Here is a 19,241-nt window from a genome sequence, read left to right on the forward strand (position 1 = left end):
CGTGTTTTCGCAGAACCTTTCTTGAATTTGGGTTCGGATTCGGAATCTTCTGGGTTTGTCCTATCTCTAGTTTCAGGTCATATTGGCTCGGTACATAACAGAGACGTATATATTTCATTGTATCGAATTATTCATGTGTTCCCAAACTAAATAGTGGCCCTTAGTATAGAGCCTCTCGATATGATATACGCCTCGTTTATCGACTGCTTCTGGCCGTTGAGCGGCTTCTTGCACCTGCCGACTATGTTTCATTGCGTCATGACCACACCCACGGGAGATTAAAGCATCACAATATCACGCGACTCCTTTTCAAAAATCCTGCTTCTCCAGAGCGATTAACAACTGGAACCTCCCACAATATCTTGCTCTCACACCACGATCCTGTAGCTGCCACCTAATCGCGCATGTTCCTCAATATAATTCATTAATAACCCAACCTGCATAACCTAACTGATTAGCTTCCATGGCTTTTACGTCACCATAATCCCACTTTCTTTTCGATGTGCAATACATGCGTTTTACATGCGTCATTGTAAGAATGTTTGCTACGTATGAACATCACGCACTTTCTTTATGCTACGCCCCTTTAGGGGCCTTTCACTTAAATCAATCAATCAATAATGAATTAATCTACAGAGGTCAAGACATATGCATTCAGTAACGCTTCCATCGGTGTTCTTTTGTATGCAGGAAATGTTAGAAAAGATGTGAATAAGTGGCTCGTAGTATTGCAAAAATTTGGTAATTAATAGTCAGTCACCTGCATGCCAAAGTTCGTACGACTGTAAGGGTAGACAGATAAATTAAGCTTTTGGAGTGGGTAGCGTTCAGTTGTGATGGTTAACTGAAGTGCACCGGAATAGCAGCTGTTGTACGCGCTTTAACCCAAGTTTTAAAGTATAAAGGTGACGTATTCACTAGATATCTAATTTCCGAAAACTCTCTGAAGATGCCGTAGTATGTTGTTGTTGTTGTGTTTAAGTGTTGAGAGAGGTCAGCCAATATTTGGCTTGCTACTCTTCAAAAAAAAAAAAGAGAGAAAAAGAAAAAGTTCACCCGGACCAAAAAAAGAAAAAGTCACACACACAAGAAAAAAAAAACAGACACAGGGAAATGAAGATGCGCAGAAGCACGTGTCACAGGTCCCGCAGATTTGCGGCTTTGAGGAATTGTAGCAGGTAGCCTGCCGCCTCGCGGCAATTGTCGTCTATAGACCATGCACCCAGAATCTTTGCAATGGTAAGTGGAAGGCTGTCCAGTTTGGAGAGACGCTTTTCGAGGTTCTTTCTCTCGTCCTCATATTTTGTGCAGTGCAGTAGTACAGTCGGACCTCGTTTTACGAACCCTCGATATACGAATTCCCTCAACTTACGAACGGCTCCACAGGGAACCAAAGTTTTTCCGTGTATTTTGACCTCGTTTTACGAACCCTCGATATCCGAACTATGAACGGATTATTAGGGAACGGACCCAAAGTAGCCAAGCCATTCTGACCTCGATATACGAACGGGCGTTATGAACGTACAGAGGACAGGCCAATGGACCAGAGGATAATGAGTTCCTCAGTACATGCTGCCAAGGTCAAACATACTCCAATGCCACTACGTTCCACAAACATGATTCACCATTTCCTGAAAGAATAATTCCGGCGTTTACAGCCGAACGGTTGTCAGTTTGGACCAGGTCTCCGAGATGGAAACATCTTGCCATTCCAAGAGAAGGCGTTCAGTCCTGACAGCCGGTGACAAGCGTGATATTTGCCGTTGGAAACAGTCTCATCCGCGCGCGATACGGTACTTTGAGGACCGGGTGGATGAGTCAAGTGTCAGACTTCTGTCATCTCTTCTAAACAGGATAGACCCTGCCGAAAGTATGGTGCAAAGCAGAATTACGCAATATTTTCAAAAATAAAACTTATTCAAATCAATTTCCCGTGGTTTTGTGAGGTATTTGTGCACTGCACACCTCGGACCTCGATTTACGAATACCTCGATTTACGAACGATTTTCTGAGAAACGAAGGGTGTTCGTAATGCGAGGTTTGACTGTATATGGATGTCGTCTCCGCTTGTGTGGCATTGTCTACATGTAAGGTCGTCGGTAATGTTTAGCTTATACCTGTAAGCCCTTGTGAAAGCAGCACCAAGTCGGAGTCCATGAATGAGTGCTGCGTCAGTGCGGCTCATGTATCTACAGCCTGTGTATTTATATGGACAATCGAGGGCGACAAGCCTGGGGAGTCTCCGGTGTAGATTGTCCAGAAGCTACTTCATCTCCATATCTGCCGTTCGCTTTGGCTTCCCTTTTGATGTAGTCTTTGGTCAATGGTATGTTTTGCCTGCATGTCAGCGAGTGGGCTTCTCTTGCAGCCTCGTCCGCCTTCTCGTTTCCAGGAATCTTGCCGTGGCTGGGGATCCACTGGATCCGTAGTATTCGCAAACTGTACTGTATGAACTGTACGGCTCTCTTTTGCAGTGCATACATTCGAGCAGGTTAATCCGCTCACTAACAAACAGTGATAAAGTGTGGGATAAATTAGCGAGTAACAAAGTGTCCTTCATATCCATACGTACAACAGATTTTTAATTCGATAGAGGGCGCCAAATTTGCTTGCATTTTCTGCTGGTACGTTGTTGATGTGTGTGTCCCATAGCTTAAGAAGTTCCATACTTTATTTCCACGATTGCAGGGAATGTTACCGACTCTTCTTTCATTCATATTACAAGCGCGGAACCGGGCTGTTACCATAGCTCGGCATTTCGGAAACTGCGACGGCTGCGTAAGCGGCGTAACCGGAGGTAATCCGTACTGCATGGAGTTGAGTCTAGCCCAACTCTTGAGGTGCGTATGCTTTTTGGTTCGCCGTACTTTGTTGCTATGACGACCGTGCCGCGGCACATCCTCAACGCGTCAGAATGCAGCAGATATGAACCAGGCACGAAGAAAACCCAGGAGATACATCCACAGTTGGATTTGAACCCGGGTCACTTCCCAGTCTCGGCGTGGAATGCCATTGTCGTAGCCATTAGGCAACCCCAAGGGGAAAAACAACGTCGGCAAAATGTCGGACCGACGTATGCTCCCGATGTGAAAGTCCTTGGGCCATGTTTGCAAAAAACAAAAAACAAAACAGAAAATGAGTCAAGCTTGGTGATCGACATTGGCCTTACACGGCCCGACTTAATTCAGCCAACCTTGAGCAATGTAGCAGACCGACCTATACGACATGGGGCCAACATAGGGCCAGTGTAGAATCAAGTCGGGGCATTAGACGGCCACCAGTAGGCTAGATAGCGGTAAGTGGATTAACAGCAACGATGAGCCAACTATGGACCACTTGTAGCAAGGAGCAGGGCCAATGGTGATGCGGTACTCTGATCCCCTTGCGGTAGGGTACCATGCAGCTTCTCATTTTATTGCATTCCCTCAATGTCAGTCATAGAGGCATAAAATCGCTACACGAGAATAAGAATTATAATTTAAAAAACACCAAAAGAAATTTTTTGCGTGACAGTTCCTGAGGTAAGCTGATACCAGGTGCTAAAAAATATGTGTTCCAGGTGCCTTCCGTGCCCGTTAACCTAACGTAACCCAACCCAACCCAAACTAACCTAACCGAACCCAACCCAACCGTGAGGCAGACGATTAATGACGACCTAGAGGGCCATGCGTGGCCAAGAGAGCGGGACAGAACTTAATAGGAACCCTGGAACTCGAGGAACCCGCACATACACGTACACGTCATTCAAATGTGAGGTTTGGGCTCTGTGTTATACGCATATAAAATCAGGTATAGAATCACGCTCTGCTCAGGTCGAATTAGGGATGGAATCAGGTATAGAATGAGATCATGCCTCTTCAATACGTCCGAGTGATGAGTCACTATAGAACTCGGATAACAACGAGAAACCAAGATGGCAAAGAGGGGTATCTCAACAACTGGGCTGCCATGATAGATGCGATAGCCCTAACGTGTTACGAACGGTATCCTCTACAAGTCCTGTACGTCGTGCTCTATCATGTTGCAGCAGGAGGTTTAAAACAGTACAATACCCGGAGTAGGAAGCTATCCAAGCACACACGATGATAGCAGACAACGCAATCGCACTTCGCACGCGGAGCCCAGAGGAGGGAACGCGTCTTGGATACCAGGGGTGCTGAGGCTGAGTAGCGTTGAAAAGCCTAAACGCCTCAAAGGGAGTCACGTGTGTGACGAGCGTGAGCACCCGTACTCCCTTTTTTTCTGAGACGGTGCGAAAGTTTGTAAATACTAGAGATGGGATAAATAAAATTTAAAAAAATTCGAATCCGAGTCCGAATTCGAATCCAAGGAAGATTCTACGAATCCCCGAATCTTGCGAATCTCGAATCTTTCGAATCCTTTCTTTAAAAAGGAGTTTAAAAAGCCTAAAAAAACACTTCTAGTGAAAATTGTTTTGAAGCAGAATATAATGCATTTGTTTAATGAAAAACAAATTACATAATGCTTCAGTTTCAGGAGAAAATATACCCATATACATGGAAGAACTGATGTTCTGAGGCTGGAACAACATAGAAGGGACAAATACATACAAAGCCTTCTATGTTGTTCCAGCCTCAGAACATCAGTTCTTCCATGTTCATCAGTTGCCGCCTGCGTCGATCCCGTCGTATGAACGTGTGTGTGAGTGAGCAAAAATGTAAGAGTGAAAGGAGAATGAGTGAGAGAGAGTGACTGGTTTGTCCCTTCAGATGACGCACCCTGGAAGTGGCTGAGAAGGCATGTTAGCTTAGCTCAATTGGTAGAGCCCTGGACCGGCAATCCAGAAAATGTGGGTTCGAGTTCTACAGCTGGCTAACCTTTTCAGTGACTTTCATCGTTCTTCATTATACCCATATACTTCTTCTTAAGCGTGATTTATTTAACATGTTGTTCATCAACTACAAAAAATGCATAAATTCTCGAGTCTGAATTATTTCCATAAAACTAACCAACAATCAAAAGCGAAACCAGATTCCTTTTAAACTTGTAATGTAACAGTTCCTGCCTGAACCAGTCCAGAGCTATGTGGACAAACAAACAAGGGAACACGTGTCGGCCAATGAGGCTTTCGGCGGACTCCAGAGGCGCCAATTTGAAAACCAACGAACAAACGTGGTTGGTGGATTCGAAAGATTTGATTCGCCGTTTTGGGCACTGGGATTCGTGGATTCGCGGATTCGGTTGGCACATCCCTAGCAAACACGATTGCGCAGCTATAATATACACCGCGGAGCGCAAATATTTTACATGGTGGCTCATGATTCCCGGTGGATAGCTTGAGAGATGACGCAGGGCTTCGACCCAAGTCCAATGTCACCTCGTTACTCCTTTAATTCCTTCTCGGAGAATGAATATGTCAGCCGTCTGAAAATACCAATGCAGTCACTAGGAGATAGTTATCTGTGGGAATGTCAGCGGTATGAACGTTAGAGCCTTCATGCCAGCGGCATCACCACCGATGAACGCTATACATTTAGCAGCGCCATCCAGGATGTAAAGGCCAACCTCCGTGGGGCGAATGTACAGCGAAACAACTGCGAACGTCGCTCAGCGTCGGACGCCCTGCGCGAGGCGTCAAAAATGTGAGCGTCCGGCGGCGATCTGCCCATGCCAGATATTTTCGCTCAGCGTCCGCGATTCCGGAAGCGTGGTGGCGGTGGTGGTTGTGGTGATGGTGAAACGGGCTCGCCGTTGTCGGCCTCACAGATGTGGGCAACGTCACGACTGACGCCCTGGGGGAATGTGCGTTCTGGGCCGACTTCTAAGGGAACTGTGCCGACATATGTCTGAAAACGTCTGAGGAAATGCCAGGAAAAACCCCAGACAGCACTTCCGGCACCAGGATTCGAACCCGGGTACCTCCAGGGTTCGAAGTGTCAACTGCTAATGAACACGAGGTCGGTCAATCAAAGTGCTCTTCCGCTACGAATATGCGCCAGCTACGCTGCCTTGCCGTCTGCACGTGGTCGTCTGTTCTCGTGGGTAGTCGTCTTCTTCTTCTTACTATGGGGTGCTGTCGTCTGCTTGCTGTCTCGCCTACTGCGCCGCTAGAACGCCATGCATTCTCTGCCAAGAGACATGTTTTACTTTCGCAGTAGTGAATCTGCCTTTCGGTACGTTACTGGGCACACTTTTTTTAGACAGTTGTTGGATTTAGTTGCAAAATTTGTGACATTAAGTACATTTTTTGAGCAACTGATTTCACTAAGCTTTCAGTTTGTATTCTGGCAACAGTGACATCCGAGCAAGACTTTCCGACGCCATCCGCTACTTTTTCGTCCCATGGAGCTGGTGCCAGTGAACAACAGGCGGCGGAACGCGCGTGGCAGTCTGCCGCGCGAACTTCGTTGCAAAAAATTCGCTTCATGGAGGTTGGCCTTTTAACGCGTCAACCTCTGAAGGAGCAATATGGATCCAATGCTTCAGAGCTTTCTTGACTAGCGGTCGTATCTCGGCTACATGGTAGACGCTACTCAAAATCCCTCGCTGAAAACGTTGTCACACATCTGATGTTGTGCGTGGAGATGTTTGAACCAATTCGCAGCATACCCCACGATGCACTGACGTCATAGGCAAGACTCGTACCCGCAACCTTGAAATTAACGCGTGCTTATATGTCAGAGATTTCTCGGGATATTTGTATATGATGAGAGAGGAGCAATGAGAACATTGCAGGGTCTCCGACAGTAATGATACTGTAAGCACTATACGGCGAGTCATATACAAATAAGCACTTACACGTTTCAATAAAGACATCGGGACTACGTCTCGTCGTCTTACTTTTGTCGTCGATATATATATACGAAACTCTAAAGTAACGTAGTTACTCCTATGAGGTAGTACTCTGTAACTGTAACGAGTATCGCCCCTGTTACATGGGCAGTCTTCAATGATCATTAAAACCAATCGCCCTGAAATCTGTCGTTTCGCAAAGATAATATTGCATCCAGTATGCTCCCTGGCAGGTTAGCACGCAACTTGCTAGGTGGCGCTACGCGCATGTTCAATGGCCTTTGGTTTCAATCATCATTGAGGACTTCCCGTGTAACAGGGGTATTACCTTCTGTGAAAAGTATGTGTAACTGTAATTAAGTTACGATTTTCACAAACTAACTGTAACTTTATTACTTTATCGGAATAACTTACCATCACTGAATGATAGTGTCAATAATCGAAAAAGAAAAAGATATAACCCGATAAATTGTAAAAAAGCTGCATCATTGGGCCGCACTCGTTTCCGGGTCATTGTAACTTCATCCGTGCCAGCCTTGCTGTCTGGGGTTTTTCCTGGGTTTTCCTGAGACGCTTTCAGACATATGTCGGCACAGTTTCCTTAGAAGTCGGCCCAGGACGCACATTCCCCAGGGCGTCTGTCGTGACATCGCCCATACACATGAGGCCGACAACGGCGAGCCCTTTCACCATCACCACCACCAACAACAAGAACTTCATCCTTCTTGTCTTCTCTTTCTCTTCTGCTTCCCTTGTTTTCTCACTACAACTGTTATGGACGGACCGACATAGGTGTTCAAGCAACGTGTTAGAATGCTGCAGCCGATTTTTGTTGCCATTTTGCGTCTATATTTTGTGTGTCCATTTATTGTTCCTTCGTTTATGTTGGTTTCCATCAAGTGGTGGAGCCAGCGGCAAAGAGATACCGTGTGTGTAGCTCGGCGAAAGGTCGCGGCGCGTACCAACGGACGGCAGAAATAAGTAACGTCTACTAACGTCTAAGGGCCAGTTCTCACTTGGGGACGCCCGACGCGGAGTCGTGAGCGGGCGGCGGAAGTAGACGCGCATTTTCGCCGCACCGTCAGAGCGCACGATTTTCGTGTTCCCACCACAGTGGCATTCCGTCGTCCAAAACAGACGAAAAATCACGAGGCGTGGCCTTTCTGTGGCACCTTATTGGTCGCCAGTGTATCATTCTCGGCAGCTCTCGCTCACGTCTTGAAAGAAGGTCGGCATAACATTTTTTTTCTATCTCTTTCCTTTATTTTTTATTTTGTTTTTGGCACGACGTTTCTCCTGTCCCAATTCCACTCTGTTGTGGAGCTAGGTGCCATGCAGATTTTTTGGTCGGCGGCGGCACCCGACCGAAATGGGCGCCCCCCCCCCCCCTTGTATGTGTGGCGGCGGAGGCGGTTGGTGGTGCCTGGATGCGCGAGATGAGCAATGTACGCCATACACGCTTTTTATCCCATTCGGGGAGCATCCAGATGACCAGAATGTACGGGAGCACTGTAAGGCATCACTTTCCGTTACCTTTTAGAGCATTTAGAGCCCCTGGCCGCTATGTCGTATTACCTCACCACTACCTACTACTATTCGTCGTGCACCTTACAGCTATAGAGTCAGAGTTCGAGGTAACTCGTTACTGTAACTAAGTTTTTTTTTGTTTTTTTGGTAACTTGTAACTTAACTCGGTACTTTTGCGGCGTGGTAACTTTCAGAGGAACTCGTTCCTTTTTCAGGTAACTTTGCCAAAGTAAGTTAAGTTCCAAGTTACTTTTAACTCGCTTTTCACTCACGTTCACATATTTTCTTGCTTTCTTTCCGGTTCCTTCATGGCATCTTTTGCCATAAAACGTGATAATCAATCAATGACAGTATTTTATTGAGGAAGTAAGAACCGCTGCCATTGAAATGAAGCTGAACCATTGTGCGCCCACAGGGAGTAAGATGCAAAGCGTTCGAATAGAACTCTACCAGAGAAACATCATCATGACGTTGGTAGACAGACTGAAACCGAAACAGATCTGAAGGAGAGGACTGGGTTCTACAAACGGGCGCTTGTTCGCTACCTTTCATTGAAAGAAAAGTAGGACCGAGGGTAGCGTCCCTTTAAGGGATCACATCGTAATCCCCTCAAGACCGTGGCTTTCGGACGCGACCTTGTTCACCTCTAGCTTCGAGCGTAGTTCAATTCTACCAAATTTTCGCTCTGTCGAACACTATGACGGCATTTGTTTACAAACAGGGTGAGGTCTATTGTTGGACATAAACGAAAACGATCTAAGCGTGTTGCACTCCTCCGCAGGCAGCTCAACGTCTAACTCAACTACTCACGCGCGCTGCACCTGCGTAATGCTGTTTTGTGGCCGAAGTAACTTGGAAGTAACTCGTTCTTTTTTTTAAGTAACTCAGTAACTACGAGTTACATTTCAGGCTGAAGAATTTCGTTATTAACTTAGTTACATTTTTCACACGGTAACCGAACTTGCAACGAGTTCTTTTTGGCGGGTAACCTCTCAATCTATGCTTAGAGTCACCAGAGACTCCTTCGCAAGCGCCAGACGAGTTACAGTGAAGAGTCGAGTTTCACCGCCCCACGATTCACGCTGTGGAGTTGGTCAGACATGCAGCTCTTCGTAGAGGAAAAGATGAACGACTAGTATTTTCTCAATTTTACAGGAAATTCATCGATTTCACTGAGTTTCGAAATCGATGTACCGCTATGTGAAGCCGCCAGGTTGGAGTGCCAGCACAACTGGCGGCGGTGGCGCCGCCGAAGAGGGTGGCGCCCCAGTCGAAAACAACATGGCGCGTAGCTCTACTCCGGTACCTAGTACACTCTAACTCCGATGGGAACACGAAAATTGTGGGAGACTCTTTCCTGCTGTAGTTCGAGCCACACAGGCTCCGCCTCATGGCGTGCGTCATATGTCACGTGAGGAGGGGAAGAGAGAGCAAGGGATGGGGCGGGAATGGCGGGAAGACCAAAGACGGGGAGGTCAGATTGGTATGTGCCCGGCGGCAGGACTGTTTGCAAGTAGGGCAATTTATGCGATTTTTTTTTTGGGGGGGGGGGTGGAGTTCTAACTTCAAAAGGTATTAAGAGCAGTTATATCAGGTCCCCCAAGGTCGCCATTTTCCCATGTATTTGTTCCTATCCCGATGCGTGCAATGCCGGAGGCCGCCCTTAGATACCCCATTGTTACCAGACGTTGGCTTGCGTTTGATTGTAGCGCGCTAAAGGTCCAGTTGAAGCACAGTCCAAGCCAGGCCAAGTCACCGAAGGAGAAATGGACGACTGCGCCTGCGGCGCCAGTGGCGGCGCCTGGTACGACAGGTACGCTATGTGATGCACGCAGCCGTGCACTAGATCCTTCCGATCGCTCAACACGTTTAAAAACGGGACCAAAAAGTGAAACACGACACAGAAAGTTGTTATACGCGTTTTATTTGGACATATAAAGGCTAGATTCATTCGCAGAAACAACAAAAACATTTTGCCGCTAAACTTAGCGCGCTGAAGTGATCCGGAACGGCAACAGTGGGGTATCTAGTGGCGGCCTTCTTCGTTGCACGCTTTTCCGAAGTGAGTTTGGGGGACCTGGATTATATGTACGGAGCCCGTTAAGCTGAGAACAGCATAAACATTCTGTTACATGTTCCGTTGAAACAGTCAACACTTCCAACACGTCATGAATATTATTTACGCCGTTGCCTGTGCACTGCTGTCCGAGACGTGTTACTCATTACGGCTTCTCGAATTCAGCATTATGTGTTCGATGTACGGCGATTTTCACATTTATTTTACTTCACAAAATATTATAGATTATCATAGCTATGTGTAACTTTTGTACGTGTTTCTCCTCATATTAACGTCTGTGAAGTAGGGTAGGGTTCTGTGGCTACCAGGGGTAAACATCCCATGTCATCATAACTTCTCTATCATTGTATGTCGTTGTTGCTTCCGATATACATAGATATAGATATTATAACAAGAACAGATACAGAGAAAGTCTTTCATTAAATGGAATACATTAATCATATGCATATTGCTCTCAGTCTATTTCTTTTGCTACTTTCTTTTATTTTATGTTTCCAGCGATTTGAGCACGTATTTGAATCACACATCCATTTCAATCACACACTACAGGCACAACTGCTTGCTCACACCTGTCGCACTAAATTGTATTATGCTGCAGTTGTGTATTATGCTTGCTCAATGAGCGGAAGTCATCCCCATATCATCGTCATCATGTATTTCTCTCTCTCTCTCTCTCTTGCTTGTGACAGAAGAAGAAGGTTCAGGGAGTTCAAAACAGTCTTGTTGCTATTTGTAGTTGTTGATCGCAAAATTTTCCTAAGTTCAGCAGAAGGCACTTGTGTTGCCGTTCGGCAAACACTGATCCCCATCTTGCGTTTCCTCCCCCTTTTTTATTTGGCCTAATAAATATTGTGAGGCAGACGATCGCCATCGTCATCATCGGTTCCGGCGCGCTCGCTCCCTCGCTCGCTCCCGCTTCTGGAAGTTCCAGCATCAACCCGAATAAACCTTGCCAAACCTGTTTCCTTGCCACATTTGGTGGAGGTGCTACCGTTCCCTGCCTACACTCCCACTCTGAAGCTACGTTCTGACCGCTCGCTCGCCAGAATGTCAACTGACGCCGTTTTGGGGACGTTCGTCCTGTCCTTGCGCCTGCTCTCCGTCAGCGGGACCCGCCATCATTCTCTGGTACGGACGGCGCTGACATCGACGAGTGGCTCGACACTTATGCTAGGGTGAGCGCCTACAACAAGTGGGACGACGCTACCAAGCTCAACAATGTCATGTTCCATCTGTCCGACTTAGCCAAGACATGGTTCTTGAACCACGAAGCTGATTTTACTGACTGTGTCGCATTCACAACCAGTGCCCGAGAGCTATTCGGCCGCCCAGCCCACGGGAAAGTGGATGCTGAGCATAAACTTTCCCATCGCGTGCAAGCTCTCGAAGAACCCCACCCCAGCACCCGTTTGAACGCATTGGGATCGACCTTTTCGGCCCACTCCCTATAACGCCCTCCGGCAATCGGTGGGTTATTGTCGCTATAGACCGTGCCACCCGGTACGTGGAATCCGCCGCCCTCGTCTCCGGGTCCTCAGAAGAAATTGCCCACTTCTTCGTCAACTACATTCTCGTACGTCACGGCGCCCCGCGGGTTATCATCAGCGACCGTGGCCGTTCTTTCTTGGCCGCCCTGCTTCAGGAGATATTCCGGGCTTGCTCTGTGGTGCACACTCCCACTTCTGCCTACCACCCTCAGACAAATGGACTTACGGAGCGCTTCAATCACACCCTCGCCGATATGCTGGCTTGTTACGTGCCTGCCAATCACAGCAACTGGGACGCCATCCTCCCCTACGTCACGTTTGCCTACAATCCGGCAGTGCAAGCCACCACGGGCTTCAGCCCTTTCCGTCTTGTTTATGGCCGCGAGCCCTTGTGCACCATCGACACCATTTGCCCTTACACCCCGCAAACCGATCACAACCTACCCTTGGCCGACGCTACTTCCCGTACCGAAGAATGCCGCCAACTGGCCCGTTTTCGTACTTTTCACCACCAAGCGCTCGCCAAGCATCGCTACGATGAGTGCCACCGGCACGCTGAATTTCGTGTCGGCGATAAAGTATGGCTCTGGGCGCCCATTCGCACTCCTGGCTTATGCGAAAAGCTCATTTCCCGATACCTTGGCCCTTACCACGTCCTTCGCCGTACCACAGAGGTGAACTATGTCGTGGAACCCGTTGAGCCTCCTCCTGACCGTCGACACCGCGGCACTGAAACCGTCCACGTCACCCGCCTTAAGCCTTTCATCACCCCCTAACCATCCCGTTCATCAGTCGCCAGGTTGGCTCCTTTTCTCCGCCGGGGGAAGTTGTGAGGCAGACGATCGCCATCGTGATCATCGGTTCCGGCGCGCTCGCTCGCTCGCTCGCTTCCGCTTCTGGAAGGTCCAGCATCAACCCGAATAAACCTTGCCAAACCTGTTTCCTTGCCACAATATATCCTCCCCATCTTGCCTGCGAAGAAAGGACCAGTGAACGAATTACTCTTCTTCTTGCAATCTGGAATGATATGCTTGGTTTAACAAACGAACAAAAGCTTTCCTTGCCGTATGAATTATTTTGAGTGCCAGATACCCAGCGCTGTCGTCCATCAGCTTCCCTATTTTGGCCGGACAGTGCCAGTGCCGTGTACATATTACGGCTCTGGCCCGGGGAAGCGGTGAAACTTCCCCGTTTCGCTCGAATGGAAGAACCACCTGAATGCACTCAGTGTAGCGAACCTCTGTCGGTTTTACACAAACTCATCTCATGTCCGTCCAGCAACGCTATGCAGTACTACGCGTAAAACACATTTTCCTTATAAACCTACGAACACATGTCCACATCTCTCCGCAGCTAGAAGAATCCCCAGCGGCCAGCGCGCGGGCAGAAGCGACCTTCTCACGTGACATATGACGTGTGCCGAGAGGCGGAGTCCGTGTGACTCGAACTACAGCCGAAAAGGGTATCTCCATTTCCATGCACCGTACGCTGTCGCCTTTGTGTACGTAAGGGATAGCGTGATGGTTCTTCGCAATGCGCGAAGCTCTCTTTATGTGTTGCGCGTGCGCAGAACCACGAACGCTGTCCTTTACGTACGCAAAAGCGACGACGTACGATGCACTAAAAATAAACTATTGTCATAAAAAATCCGCCGAAGCCAAACGCGGAGTGAAAATCCATGGAGAGGCGGCAGGACAATCTTTCCATGTGGGGAAGCCAACCTTGTCTGAGCTGTTAAATCTTTTCATCTTTTATTTTTTTTATTTTTTTTTTTTTTTAATCACTGTTTTGTCTCTGTGTTCTGAGTGGGGCTTTTGCCGTATGGAGATCATCTAGCAGCTCGCCTGAACTTATACCGTATTATAGCATCAATAAAGCTCGATCTCTATCGTCGTGTCAGGATGGCCGAGCGGTCTAAGGCGCCAGACTCAAGGATATCCTTGCCCTATATTAGGGATCGTGTGAGTGTTCTGGTCCACGAATGTGGGCGTGGGTTCGAATCCCACTTCTGACACATTTTTTTTTTTTTTTCCTTCGAAAATATTTCTGCTGTACACTGCTTATAGTTGCACTGCTTGAAGCTCGCTCTTTTAATTTCTGGCTCGGTTCCCAAAGAAACCTCTTGAGACGTTTTTACAACAGGGGAAAGGTCCTTATCTGTTACAGACTTTCACAATGTTGTTAGATAAAGAACACGGAGGACGGGGCTGGTCTCGCGGTGATGTATCATTATACGGAAGCGTGGAAACGATAGAGGGTGTGAATCTTCAGCATTTCCAGCGTACGGCCGTAATAACTGTTCGAATGATATCAATGACAGTACACGAATGACAACACCGCTGCCCTATTTGTATGTTCCACATTGTGAGCCTTTCTATGTGCCTATAACTAGTATAACGGAGCGTTAAATTATTGAAGCTTTTTTACATTGTCACACGCCGGTGGTAGCCAAGGTCATACTGAAGACAGGCTTGGGGGTGGTAGGTTCGAATCCTGCCACCGTCTGCGTTGCCTGACGTTTTTCCCTGGGTTTTCCGAAGACTTTCCAGGCGAATGTCGGCACAGTTCCCCTGAAGTCGGCCCAGGACGCATACTAATCCCCCGTCCACCACTCCTTCCTGCTGTCCTCTCTCCATGTGTCCACATCTCTACACCACTAATAGCCACGGTCCCTTCATGGCGCAAACACGTACGGAATAAAAAAAAAACATTATGGCACAAGGGAACAACTGTATAAGCGCCCCCTCCTTATCTTTGGCCCAGCCTGAGTATGATTTCCTTGGTACTGATATGCATAACTGATATCTCTCCTGTTTGCCTCGTGAGGAATACGCCGTGTGTTGTGAACTACTCAGCTATTGGCTGATGAGTGATGATGCACCCCTGAGCAGCTTTTGTCCTTTATGCCTTCCTATTTCTTTTTCCTTTTTTAATTATGTCTATGGCTGTTGTGATTGAGCACCGACAATCAAAAACAAAAATTCTTCATTGCGTGACACATGTCAGACACGCCATATAAAATGAGTACACTCAAACTACCCCACTTCCTTTTAGTATATCGTGCTGAGTATATGCAGAATGTATATCGTGCTGAGTACGCTGAACGTTGTCTGTATTGTACGGTTACCCTCATTTTTAATTTATTTATTTATTTATTTAACGTTAAAACCCAGCTGACTTGGTGACGTTGGAGGGGATACAGTCGAAAAGGATGAGAACTAGAATTATAGTTAACTACACACTACACGAACTATAAGTACAGAATGCCGGGTGCTTCACGAAGGTTCCCCGACTGAATAATTCCTAAACTGGTGGCGCCACCGAAAAGTTTTCTTTAGTGTGAACATCCCTGAGACATCGACCAAGAACTGAGCATTGAGCCGCTCATTTGCATGCGCTCATTCATTTAATAAAAGTCCTAACTTTTAGATTTTACTTCGAACGCTTTTCAGAACCTCTGTTTTACTGACCGGAGCATTCAGCGAAAATGTTCCAGAAAAAGGCACACGCCGACTCTTGATGATTTTTAGAGTAATGAATTGGTTTCGGTTTACGTGTTTCTTGCGTGGAGCAGTGTATGTGCTGCCAATCACGCGTTCATCCGCCTTCGTCACACACCGATTTGACGGAAGATAAGGAACCGCCGCAGAGCGACCCTTTATCCTGATGATGACGAATGCACCATGGCGTCTCTTTTGTCTGTTCCTTATCTTCCGTCAACCCCACGTGTGAAACAGGCAGATCAACACGTGATTGGCAGCTAGATATCGCGTGCCGGATATCTGAGCTAGTCGATCTGCACTAGAGTGACTCTATGGTTGCGTCTACAGTCACTATGTAGTTGCGTCTAATAAAGCACCGCTGCCAGCGGATGTCTAATTTCTGTCTACTACAGCAGCGCGCTTGTTTCGTGGACAACCTCAGGACAGCCTGCTGCTCCCGCCGAGCAGCGCGGGCAGCAGTTTGGGAGGTGATGCGCGCTTCTGCTGTGCTGCGTGACGTGACATTAGCAGACGACGGAGAAGCTTCACCCGCGTCGTTTGAAAATGGCGTCCATTTTGAAGTGACCAAGGGTCCTGCAGGAGTCCAACCAACAACCAACCGACCTTTGTTAGGTTCCGAACAAAAAGTCATTCGCGTGAGTTTTGCACGCCACACGCGCGCTCGCTCTAGCTACTGCGGTACTAACCGCGGGATGTTTGAACACATTCATAACAGTCCTTCCCACCTAGCCGGAGACACCTACACCGTAGAAGTCTGGCTTACGCCGGGTTCTCTTTGGCCGGCACACAGGAGACGAAGGGCTGTCACCACAGTCCCTGAACGTACTGTCGGTCTCTTGTTCTAATGGTGAAGTCGGTAACCACAACCAGTCGCCATCAGACCGCTCTCGGTCCGTTGCGTGCATCGTTTTCGTATTTGGTTGATGTGAGCTCGTTGAAGGCCACCGTCACTACGTCTCAGATGATGGATACAGGCACCCTGGGTACGCATTACTGTCGCAGGTGCAGGTACCCACTTATTGCCTTCAGTGTAGTCTCGCACGAAGACTTCGTCTCCCACTTGAAACTTCGTAGTGTCCTCCTTGCACCGCTGCTCTTTCGTGGCATTCGTAACCGGCTGAACCTGATGAAGTAGTGTCTTCAATCGTCGATTCATGAGGAGTTCCGCTGGAGTCTTCCCAGTGGTCGCCGATGGCGTCGCCCGCAGTGTAAACAGCAATCGTGACAAACGACATTCAAGATTGTCGCGCCGTAGCTGGCGAAGCTTATTCTTCACTGTCTGCACCATTCGTTCGGCCACGCCGTTCGACTGCGGATGATATGGTGGAGAGAAGACGTGTTTGATGCCATTCCTTCTCAGGAAGTTTGCGGACTCTAATGCAGTGAATGAAGTCCCGTTGTCGGATACGACAATATCAGGTAATCCGTGAGTCGAGAAGATCCTTCGCAAATGTCTGACTAGTTCTGCTGCGCTCATGGATGTGACTCGTACCACCTCCGGCCATCTTGAAAAGGCGTCCACCAGGACAAGGAAGGTCTGGCCCTGGAAGGGTCCCGCATAGTACATGTGAAGTCTTGTCCATGGCTTTTGTGGTGGTATCCACGGATGGGTCACGTCCTTTGGTGGCATGTTTCGTGTCATCTGACATATTGTACATCGGCTCACCATGGCCTCAATATCTGCGTCAATACCAGGCCACCATACAAAGCTCCTTGCTAGTGTCTTTGTACGGACGATACCAGCATGTCCTGAATGTAGAGTCGTGAGAATCTCCCGTCGAAGACTCTGAGGGATGATTACTCTCGTGCCCCAAAGTAGGCATCCGCTCTGTATGGATATCTCTGAGCGATGTGTCCAGTATTAATAATAATAATAATTGGGGGTTTACGTCGCGAGACAACTGAGATCATGAGCGACGCCACAGCGGTCGGTCTGTGGATTGCTTTTGCCCACCTGAGGGTTCTTTAACGTGCGATGAAAGCTCATCACACGGCGCCCCGTATTTAACGTCCCTCGCGGAAGACTGCGTGTCTAAGCAACTTGTACCCTGCCACCAAGTTGCTGGCGTCCTCGGCCGGGTTCGAACCCGCGATCTCGGGATCAGAAGGCGAACACGCTACCGACTGAGCCACCGAGGCCGGTGTGTCCAGTATTGCTTGGCATCCTGCTCTCCGGGTGCTGACTTTGGCCCACCGCCTAGAGTCCATTGTCGTATCCGGGACAGCAACGAGTCCTTTTCTGTCTCTGTAGCAATATTCCTTGCATGAATATCCGCTTGTGGCACTTCTTCAATCAGGAAGAGTACGGGAGGATTAGGATCCTTAGGGTCTTCAGTCTGGACATGTAGGGGCAGTCGACTCAAGGCATCTGCGTTGCCCATGTCAGCTCCCTTCCTGTAACGAAGCTCGTAGTTGTACGCTCCCAATGTCAGTGTCCAGCGAAGCATTCGCGGTGAAAGAATTTGCTGCATCTGCCGATGTGGGTGAAAAATCCCGAGTAATGGCTTGTGGTCCGTATAGACTACAAATTCCCGTCCGTAGAGGTACTGTCTGAACTTTGTGACCCCCCAAAAAAATTGCCAACGCTTCTCTGTCAATCTGGGCGTAGTTCCGCTCACTCTCGTGCAGTGTTCGTGAAGCAAACGCGATCGGTACTTCCAATCCAGCGTCGTTGACATGTGACACCACGGCGCCTACACCGTATGGGGATGCGTCACAAACAAGAACTAAGTCCTTCGTTAAGTCAAAGTGGCAGAGGAGAAGTTCCGAACTCAGAGCATTCTTGATCTTTTCGAAACTTGCTGTGTGCGCCTTTGTCTACTTCCACTTGGCATTCTTGTCCAGCGGTCGGTGTAAGGGTTCAGGTAGTGTTGCTTTGTTCGCTACAAAACGCTCGTAAAAGTTAACTAGGCCAAGAAATGCTTGGAGCTCTTTCTTGTCCCTCGGTTCTCTTGCGCCGTGAATAGCCTTTACCTTGTCGGCGCATGGACGTATCCCTGCGGCGCTGATTTTGAACCCTAAGAAGTCCATGGCAGGTACGGCAAACAAGCACTTCTTACCGTTGAGTCGCAGCCCTGAATGTTGTAAACGTTCCAACACCGCCTGAACTCTCTGGTCATGTTCTTTAACACACCTGCTGGTGATGATGATGTCATCCAGGTATACCGCAACACCTGGTATGTCTCGCAGTAACGTCTCAATAAAACGTTGAAAAATTCCAGGCGCGGCTGACACACCGAATGGTAAGCGCTTTACTTTGAAAAGGCCCAATGGTGTGTTCAGCGTCAAGAGATTCGATGATTCTTCATCAACTGGCAACTGCAGGTACGCCTGTGCGAGGTCGAGCTTACTGAAAACCGCGCCATTTGCCAAGATGGCAAACATCTCCGTTGCCGTTGGTAACGGGTACTTGTCTGGTTGACTGACGGTGTTCACCGTACACCTGTAGTCTCCACATATTCGCAAAGTACCGTCACGCTTGTGCACGGGAACTATCGGTGTGGCCCACCTCGAAAATGCTATAGGCTCCAGTATTCCTTCAGAGACCATCTTCTGTATGGCAGTGGCCACCTTGTCCCTCATTGCGAACGGAATTGGACGACATTTCTTGAACACTGGCGTTGCGTCCTTTTCGATGTCAACAGAAACTGGTGGCCTATAAACTTCCCCAGTCGTTCATCAAACACTGGGTTGCTAAACCATGCCCGTCTCTCGTCGGTGACGGCGTGAACTCCCTGGACCTGAATGCCTAAATCCTTGAACCATGAACGCCCCAGCAAACAAGGTCCATCACCAGGTGCTACTAGAATCGACTGTCGAGTCTTCACGTTCTTGCATTGTACATCGACGTCGAGTGACCCCAAGATAGGTACCTGCTGATGAGCCCACGTCCAC

The 19,241-nt window shown here is 48.2% G+C and overlaps 1 protein-coding gene and 1 non-coding gene across 2 annotated transcripts; one reads left to right on the top strand and one right to left on the bottom strand.

Moving 5' to 3' along the window:
* The first annotated feature begins 13,739 nt into the window (after positions 1–13,739).
* Positions 13,740–13,858, top strand: Trnal-caa (transfer RNA leucine (anticodon CAA)). Its single transcript has 2 exons — positions 13,740–13,777; positions 13,813–13,858. It is a non-coding gene; the product is annotated as a tRNA-Leu (tRNA).
* A 4,306-nt stretch (positions 13,859–18,164) lies between these two features.
* LOC135388016 (uncharacterized protein K02A2.6-like) lies at positions 18,165–18,929 on the bottom strand. Its single transcript, XM_064617294.1, has one exon. It carries the CDS (start codon positions 18,927–18,929, stop codon positions 18,165–18,167), a length of 765 nt encoding a protein of 254 aa, XP_064473364.1.
* Between the last annotated feature and the right edge of the window lie 312 nt (positions 18,930–19,241).

This window comes from Ornithodoros turicata, chromosome 1 (assembly GCF_037126465.1).
Source record: "Ornithodoros turicata isolate Travis chromosome 1, ASM3712646v1, whole genome shotgun sequence".
Classification (NCBI taxonomy): Eukaryota; Metazoa; Arthropoda; class Arachnida; order Ixodida; family Argasidae; genus Ornithodoros; species Ornithodoros turicata.